This window comes from Eschscholzia californica, unplaced genomic scaffold, assembly GCF_041429995.1.
Source record: "Eschscholzia californica isolate CP2 unplaced genomic scaffold, dmEscCali1.0.p SCAF_4, whole genome shotgun sequence".
Classification (NCBI taxonomy): Eukaryota; Viridiplantae; Streptophyta; class Magnoliopsida; order Ranunculales; family Papaveraceae; genus Eschscholzia; species Eschscholzia californica.
The window spans coordinates 89,473-97,690 of NW_028238461.1; the positions used below are offsets into that span (position 1 = coordinate 89,473).

An 8,218-nucleotide genomic window follows, 5' to 3' on the forward strand; every position below is an offset into this window, starting at 1 on the left:
TTTGAAACTAGTTCTTAGGTTAAACTATAAGTTTTAAGAGTACAACTATCCCACTACACAAGCATGCAACTAAATAATAGATCTTCGACACATTCAGAAGAGTTACTAAATGTTTGAATCCTCTTCTACCATTTCATGTTTGATTCCTCTGGGGACCTAGTTCAGCTGTGTAATATAAACAAGACAACAAATCCAACAGATGGATGATGATCGAAAGTAGTCAATTAATTATGAATCCCATTTATTTTTCTCATTCTTCAAAAGAGAAGACCAACTGATATTGATCAATTCACATTGCATAAACTATTTCCCCGCTACTATCGATATCAAGGTCAGGATCAGTCTCCAGGTCCTCCATATCATCGTCAAAGTCCAATTCCGTCAGATACTCGTTGAGGCCGCGTGTTACCGCTGCAGGTATGGTCGCCTCTGCTATAATCTGCATGATTTCATCGATACTTTGCATAGGTTGGTCTGGTTCTTCAAATTGATTGTTCTCATCCATTAGATCTGCTGGAAGATTCTTTAGAAACCACTCATGGTTCCGGATCTCGGCCATGGTTATCCTCTGCAACATGACATAGTAAAAGATCTCAGATTAATATCAGAATCATGGATAGTAAACTGTAAAGGCCTCCATAGCACTGAGAAAACATATATTGCCGCTTGCAAACTACATTTAAAAAAACATGAAACAACTATTCTGGGAGAACATATATTCCCGCCAACAAAAATCATGAGCAGATCTGGCCTATAGTTCTTCCGACCTCAAAATATCAGCAACTGCACTTCAAACTAGGTCCTGTCAGAGAGCAGATCACTAACCGTGGAAGGGGTGCCAACAAAAATCCTTGAGATGAGATGGCGACACTCGGGAGTAATACCATCAGGAATTGAATACTGAACACTCAAAATTCGCTGCATGAAACAAAAGACTCGTGAGCTAAGTTGTCCTGTATCTGTGGCAAGAACACAATTCAACTAATTTATGAAAACCTGGATTGTCTTCTTGAAATTCTTGGGCTCATCGGGATCCTCAAAAGGATATGCACCCACAAGCATGACATAAAGGGTTACCCCGCAGGACCATACATCTGCAATCTGATATGAATTTAATACATTAGGAGTAAGTAGGATATCGTATGCACGTTGAGGTGGCATACATATTGGCTCTTTTAAACATTTTTGTAGGTCTTAATGGTGCATGACCAAATTAATCAACGCAGTTTTGGACGATTCATGTTATGTCTCTGAGACAATTTATATCCTCTTGTGGTCTATTGGAGGGCATCCTTGCCAAAAGTCAGTGCACTATTCAACCAAACAGTTAGCAAGTTGTAAGACGAAGCAGTTGTTTTACCTTGCCATCATATTCCTTCTTGAGCAATACTTCTGGAGCAATATATGCAGGGGTCCCCACAGTTGATTTTGGCTGGGAGTGCAGAACCGATGACTGAAACAAGCAGCCAAGTCAAGATGTAAGGCATGAGATATGATAAATCAGTTCACACAAATAGAAACGTCATATTAAGCATCTTGCGTGTCACGTGGTTCACCAATATTTTCATAAAGACGGAGGTGATATAAGTAGCTAGTCTTCAAAATTTCGTGAAACAACAGTTGGTAGTGAACCTAATTAATACACCATCGTAATAATTACCAAAAGGGCAACATGTACTCACCTTGGAGTACCCAAAGTCACATATCTTCAACCGTGGAGCTGGGCTTCCATCCAACAGGGTGTTTTCCAACTTAAGATCGCGATGGCATACTTGCTTAATGAAGTAGTAACATAACAGAAACATGACAAATCAATCGATTAGTTCACTTCGTGAGGGAATACCAACCAAGAAGGAAGGGTGAATACAGACAGGTAAGCCGTTTAAATACCATTGAGTGACAATAGCTGACTCCTGATACCAGTTGTTGGAAGAAAAAGCGTGCCTGCATCAAAGAGTAGGAGGACAAAGAAAACATTAAACGGCGGATGTGAACGTGCTAGGAGCGAAAGAAGGGATTTATTTGGCAGACAACCTCATCCTCACTGAAGCGGCCGGCATTGCAAATACGCTCAAAAAGTTCTCCACCAGAAGCATATTCCATCACAATAGCGAGATGGGTTGGTGTCAATATAACCTATTATGTTACAGATCATACTGAGTGAGCAAATGGGTTGTTATCCTATATATAGAAATTTCCCTTTGTACGATAATAATAAAATAAAAACGAACCTCTTTGAACCTAACGATGTTGGGGTGCCTTAGAGATCTATGGTTAATAATCTCCCTTTGTACGTTCTCATCTATCTGGTTCACAAAAAGAGCATAAAGTTCATTAACATAAGCATAAATGAGATGATTAGTTACTAGTATAAGTTCGTTCCACTTATTTAGAAATGAACCCATCAGATTGAAATAAAGTTCCACACTCTACTACTACTACTACTAGTACCGTTAATAAACTGAAAAACTAGGTTTTGTACTAACCTATGGAATTAACCCCAAATTCACTAATCCCCCTCATCCCATGATAATAAAGTAAAGACCAAAACCAAATATCTTCTCTCCAATTAAGGAAAAATATAAGAGTGACAGCAACCCATTAGTGGATAAAACATTTGACAAGGTCTTATTAGAAGTTTTAACATTTGACAATGAATCAAGTAAAGATAGAAGAGATGATTGAAGTTTTAGAATAAGAAGAAAGAAAGAAACCTTTTCCCCTCTTTCGATGTATTTAACGGCAACGAGTTCTTTGGTTTGCTTATCTCTCATCAACCTAGCTATACCGAAATTACCTGAACCAATATCTTTAACCAGCTCATAACGATCGCTATCGTGCATTATCGGCAAATCCATCCCAGGACCAACCGTTAAAGCAGATCGATCCATCAAATCAAATTCCCTTTTTTTTTTTTTTTCTATTCACCACCACATAATCATCATACTAACGATCCAGTTTGATTGATGAAGGTGGTGATGGTACTGTTGTTGTAGAGAGAGAAAGGAGAGAGAGAAAGTGAAGTTGAAGTAACAAAGAGGGAGTTTTTTTTATTTCAGATATTTTCTGATCTGCCCATCATCATCACCCACTACACCGGGCTACCAAGATATACTTACTAATTTTTTAAGTAAACAAATGAAATTGACTTCTTTGATACCCTTAAGTTTAGCCTCTCCTTTCTTTAAGTCACCTCTTTGGAGAAATTTTAAAACAAATATACAAAATTTTGAAAAGTTTGGGAGAAACATATTTTATGGGAAATATGGTTCAAAATAAAAAATCCTCCGCCTCACCTCTCTCTCTTCCGACTAAATCGCCGGCCGGAAAATTTTACGGAAGGCGACAATGAAAAAAAAAAAAAGTATTTCTCTCTCTAAAAACTTAGGCAGAGGAATTCCCTTGGCTTTTCTTCAGGTCGGTTGACACAGATTTCCACTACATACACTGATTTGATTATGAGGATATCCTTTACCAATCCGGACCGACTTTCACAAGTACCGGAACACTGACCTAGAATTTAGTGCTGTTAATAATTAGAAAAGGTAGTAGAACAGGTGTGGGTCTTTTTGGTCAAAACAGGTTTGAGTTCTATTATTGGGGAGGTGGGGCCATTTTTTTTTTTTTTTTGCTGACAGGGTGGGGCCATTTTATCACCCCTATATTGAACTCTAATTTTTTTTTCTTCTTCTTATTAGTATTTTTATTTCATTAGGACATTGACATTTTTATATGCATTTTCAATAGTGGCAAGGAAAATCCAGTTAAGAAGATTAGAATAATAAATTTAAGAGTAATGTCAATGAGAATTTAAAGCTAGATATAAACATATCAGTTTAGAGACAAGTTAGATAAAGTGCTGAAAACTGGTGTTTGTATATAGATTTGTTCTTTCTAAATATTTTTCTTTCGTAATGATATATGTTGGATCTTTACGAATATAGTTGTTTTAACATTTTTTTTACTTGAGTGACTTATAATATGACATAAATCATACATTTACAAAACCGTAAACCCGTTTAAAAACTAGACATCAATCAAAAAAATAACTACTTCGACAAAGGTTGAATCATGTCTAATCAATTTGTTTCACATTTTTATGCTGCAAAGGTTGAAACCTTTTTAGGATGAGGTTTTTTGGAGTGTTTCCAAATTTTAGGGTGTATATGAAGACTAAAGAAACTCTTTGTGCAAGTGATTCTCTATTTTTTCTCTTTTAACTTTAAAATATATAATTTTTTTCAATCTTATGATGAAATTTATATATTTTGGATGAAGATTTCATTACCTATTTAGAAAGATTACCTTTTAATCGTACAATTTTTTATCAAAAACCAAGGGAAGTAAATTAGCATTTTCTAAAATCAATTGGAAACCCTAGACTGCAATTTGATGGGGAAAATAATTCATTAGCAACAACAAATTAAAAATAGGGAAGAAATCATGTCGACCAAAATCGTAAGTGAACTCAAACTATTGGGCTTGAAAGGTAGAATATTGAGGGATAGAGTGTGCCTATATGTAAATCATTAAGAAGATTAAAGGAACATCCTGAAACATCCTTGTAATTTGTGGAGAGATCAAACAATATCGAGTTATAATGAAGAGCTCCCCTCCTAGTGGGAACGATCTTACAAATGCAACTTGTTCTTTTCTCCCACCTTGGACTTTTTCTCCCATCTTACCTACTACTACTACTACTACTACTACAAGTCAACATTAACTAATGAGTTGGGAGAATATCAAGAAGTTTTGTTAGTCATTGATATTATCTCTGTTTTAACACCCAGTCTCAAGTTTATGGATACACAATTTTACTTTAAGCAAAAGTTGTACGAGTCAGTCTATCTAAAAGACCTCAACTTACTACACGGATAAGCTGAGATGTAGACTTAAAGCAAACTTAAATAGTTTGGGGGGTTGGACTCCAAGACCCAAATATTTGGGAGCCCAGACCCAGCCACGGTGACCCAAGAAGCTGAAGGTCTCCCATTCGGGAAATGGGAGACTCTCCCGACTAGTCGTTGGACCTTCCCAACAACTAGTTTGAGATAAATTCCCTAAAAATGAGGATCCAATCCACTTCGTTTAAAAAATAATCTCTTCTGTTGTCAATTTCAAGAGAGGCTCTCAAATGAGGGGCTTTTAACATATGTAGGGGTGGGAAAAAGATCCGAAGACCGCTATCCGACCCGTTCGATCAAGATAAAAAGTGTCCATGACACCCGATGGTCATAACGGTCAGTGTCCGACCGGCCCGAAAGAATTGGCGGACGGTCACGGTCAAAATTCTATGTCGAAAGACCGACCGACCAATAGACCGTCCAAACAACCGACCGATACGAGTGATCGAATAAGTTGACCGACTAAACTGTCCTCATTTTTAGAAGTTGAGATAGACATATGAATATATGATGGTCTTAGACTACGGTTTAATAAAGGTAAGACACGGACATGCATTTATAGGTCAATAGTGGTCTATTTGTAAGCCATAAAGCATTTTTAAGTCATTATTGTTCAAAATGTAGAAAGAAGAAAAAAAACAATCTTTACAAATCATCACATATTTGAATATTTATCACAGGAAATACTTATTAGTTTCAATGCAAAGAGATTCCCCTACAAAATTCATATGGAAATAGGAGTAATATGTTTATGCGCCGACCCGATGATAGCTGAGTTTCATGTCTAGAATCGACTTTACTCCAATCGAATCTCTCCTTCAATTTATTTATCCTAAATTACTCTTTACAAACTCCACTTTTTGCTTAGATTCCGGTTTTTTCCACCCTTTTTCCCCCTTCCCTCTTTATAACAACTCAAATTGATTCTCCCTGAGTCCCCCCACCTTCTCTCTATCTCTCTTCATTTCAAGGTTTTCTAGCTAGCTAGCCAATTTTTGTGTAAGTCCAACAAATTAAATCAATGGGCTCAATTTCACAGGAACTAAGTTTAGATTTCAAACCCACATTGAAATCTAAAGTAACAAGGGGATTTCTAAGAGAAATTAATCAAATTGATGATGTTTCTATGAAGAAATTGAAGTATGATGAATATGTTAGAAGATTAGATGAGGAAATGAAAAAAGTTGATGCCTTTAAACGTGAACTTCCTCTCTGCATGCTTCTTCTCAAAGATGGTACTGTATTTTTTTTTATTCTAATTATTAATTTCTTTGCAGCTATTATGGGATCGATTTTTTTAATTTGTTGTTGTTTTTTGCAGCTATTGTGGGATTAAAGGAGGAATCAATGAAGTTTAATGTTGTTGAAGAAAAAGATTCAAAAGATAAGAAGAACTGGATGAGTTCAGCTCAGCTCTGGAGCAGTAATGGCGATTCAGTTGTTGATGAAAAAGATATCAAATCAATAGACAAGATTAGACAAGTAGTAGTAACAGAGAAGAATACTAGTACTAAAAACCCATTTTCATCAGAATGTAAATACTTGAAGAAGAGTGAAAGGGCCGCCGCCGCCGCCGCGTTTACTGGTTTTCCTGCTACAATGAACCGGCAGACTGAACCAGTTTTTGAAAATTGGGTTTCGAACAACATTTTCTCATCACAAGGGATGATTGTAATTCAACCAAACTTACAAAAGGCCGCGCCACCACCACCAACACATTCTCAAAAGAAGCAAAGGAGATGTTGGTCACCGGAATTACATCGGAGATTTGTTTCTTCCTTGCAAAAGCTTGGAGGTTCACAAGGTTAGCAAAACATACTAGATTTCATCTCCATATTGGTAATTTTGATGTTCTAATAATTTTACATTTTTCTCTGTTTTATATGTAATAATATAGTGGCTACTCCAAAACAAATTAGAGAACTGATGAAGGTTGATGGGTTAACAAATGATGAAGTTAAAAGCCATTTACAAGTAAATGATTATCTTGATCTTGAATATCTTATCACTACCATCTACTCTATTTTGTAATTTGAAACCATTGTTGTTGTTGTTCAGAAGTACAGGCTTCATATTCAAAGAGTACCCATTGCTTCAAAACCAGAGCATAACTCAGTTGTTGAATGGGTTGGTCAGAATCGGCTGTATGAAACTTCGAAATCAAGTAGTAATTCAGATTCTGGTTCTCCGCAAGGACCCTTTCAATTAGGAGGAACTGGAGGTGGAATTTCGTCGACAACGACGACGACGGGAGGTATCAGTATTGAAGATGAAGATATGAAATCAGAAAGCTATGGGTTGGAAAGATAACCACAACAAGAGCAAGATGATAGAGATCAACCATGACATTTTGTAGATTCTTATATGGTAATCTGATTAAGAACAAGAAAAAGTAATACTACATACTAACAAGAATCCTGAAAGAGAGGTTTTGGAATTTTGCAGGTTTATTTATAGTGAGGAGTTTTAGCTTTTGCAGCTCCCTTTTTTTTTGCAGGTAGGAAAAGGCATTTGATTGAGTTTGCTTAGATTGCTATTCCTCTGTAATTTCTTTCAACTTTGTAGACTTATTTATTCTCGATGGACGGTTGATTTCTATTTAAGTATGGCCTGGATCTACTTTTGTACCCTCTTACTAAAATTCATTGTATACCAAACAACATATTGCACCATGAGTCTTAAGGCGCATTTTTGACGGACAATTGTGGGTTGGTTTTTTGCCCCCAAGTGGCCTTGAGCGTATATCACCCGGAAAGATGGTCGGAATGTTAGGTTTTTCCTCCCATTTGTAAAGTGACACCATCTCCTCCCATAAAACTAACTTGAACAAACTTTATCTTCACACATAGACATTTGGGGACTATTTTCTCCTTGTTCAGTGGGACCAAGAATAACTTGGCTAGTATAGGCTTTTGGCCTTCCTCGCCCCCCAACTTGGCCTTTCTCATCAAAAAAAAAAAAAAACTTGGCCTTTCCCACCTAAAAGTTAGTTCAAGAGATGAGATTTCACTACTTGTACCTATGAACTATGAAGTGACTACTTACCATCTCCCCTTACAAACAATGTGGAACTCCAACAACAATCATGAATGATGAAATGAATATGATAATCACACTTAGTTGTACCCATGATTTTTTGATAATTGTAAGTAAGAACACAACAACCCCTTTTTTTAGGACAATAATTGAGAATCAGTAGCTACCCCAACTGGGTAGAGTAAAAGAAGAAGAAGAATTTCAGGAAATGACCAGAAGCTCTGTCCCAACCCCACACCCCCAAAAACTTAAAAAAGGAAAACAAAAGGAATCAAGAT

General features: G+C 36.6%; 2 protein-coding genes across 4 annotated transcripts; one reads left to right on the forward strand and one right to left on the reverse strand.

Annotated features, from left to right (window-relative positions):
- On the reverse strand, positions 1 to 3,507 carry LOC147541114 (serine/threonine-protein kinase SAPK10-like). Its single transcript, XM_086633371.1, has 9 exons — positions 2,715 to 3,507; positions 2,232 to 2,306; positions 2,035 to 2,136; positions 1,891 to 1,944; positions 1,683 to 1,775; positions 1,361 to 1,453; positions 997 to 1,101; positions 826 to 918; positions 1 to 568 (listed from the first exon to the last, which is right to left on the reverse strand). Exons 1-9 carry the CDS (start codon positions 2,889 to 2,891, stop codon positions 290 to 292), a joined length of 1,071 nt encoding a protein of 356 aa, XP_086489497.1. The 5' UTR covers positions 2,892 to 3,507; the 3' UTR covers positions 1 to 289.
- Positions 3,508 to 5,759: 2,252 nt separating this feature from the next.
- LOC147541115 (transcription factor HHO6-like) lies at positions 5,760 to 7,576 on the forward strand. 3 transcript variants are annotated; one of them, XR_015223659.1, is made up of 5 exons: positions 5,844 to 6,139; positions 6,226 to 6,708; positions 6,802 to 6,878; positions 6,963 to 7,271; positions 7,350 to 7,485. XR_015223659.1 is itself a non-coding variant. In XM_086636254.1 (4 exons), the coding sequence occupies exons 1-4, from the start codon at positions 5,926 to 5,928 to the stop codon at positions 7,212 to 7,214; spliced, it is 1,023 nt and encodes a 340-aa protein (XP_086492380.1). In that variant the 5' UTR covers positions 5,760 to 5,925; the 3' UTR covers positions 7,215 to 7,576. The 3 variants fall into 3 exon arrangements, 2 of the variants coding, with proteins under 2 accessions (XP_086492380.1, XP_086492379.1); XM_086636254.1 differs by having other exon boundaries at positions 5,760 to 6,139; positions 6,966 to 7,576; XM_086636253.1 differs by having other exon boundaries at positions 5,837 to 6,139; positions 6,963 to 7,576.
- The last annotated feature ends 642 nt before the right edge of the window (positions 7,577 to 8,218 follow it).

Excerpts from the sequence above, each read along its gene's own strand:
- LOC147541114 (XM_086633371.1), bottom strand. The coding sequence starts at position 2,891 with ATGGATCGATCTGCTTTAACGGTTGGTCCTGGGATGGATTTGCCGATA. Across the intron at positions 1,945-2,034 it reads GCCGCTTCAGTGAGGATGAG|GCACGCTTTTTCTTCCAACA; the intron begins GTTGTCTGCCAA and ends TCTTTGATGCAG. Across the intron at positions 1,776-1,890 it reads TCAGCTATTGTCACTCAATG|CAAGTATGCCATCGCGATCT; the intron begins GTATTTAAACGG and ends TACTTCATTAAG.
- LOC147541115 (XM_086636253.1), top strand. The coding sequence starts at position 5,926 with ATGGGCTCAATTTCACAGGAACTAAGTTTAGATTTCAAACCCACATTG. Across the intron at positions 6,140-6,225 it reads CATGCTTCTTCTCAAAGATG|CTATTGTGGGATTAAAGGAG; the intron begins GTACTGTATTTT and ends TGTTTTTTGCAG. Across the intron at positions 6,709-6,801 it reads AAAGCTTGGAGGTTCACAAG|TGGCTACTCCAAAACAAATT; the intron begins GTTAGCAAAACA and ends GTAATAATATAG.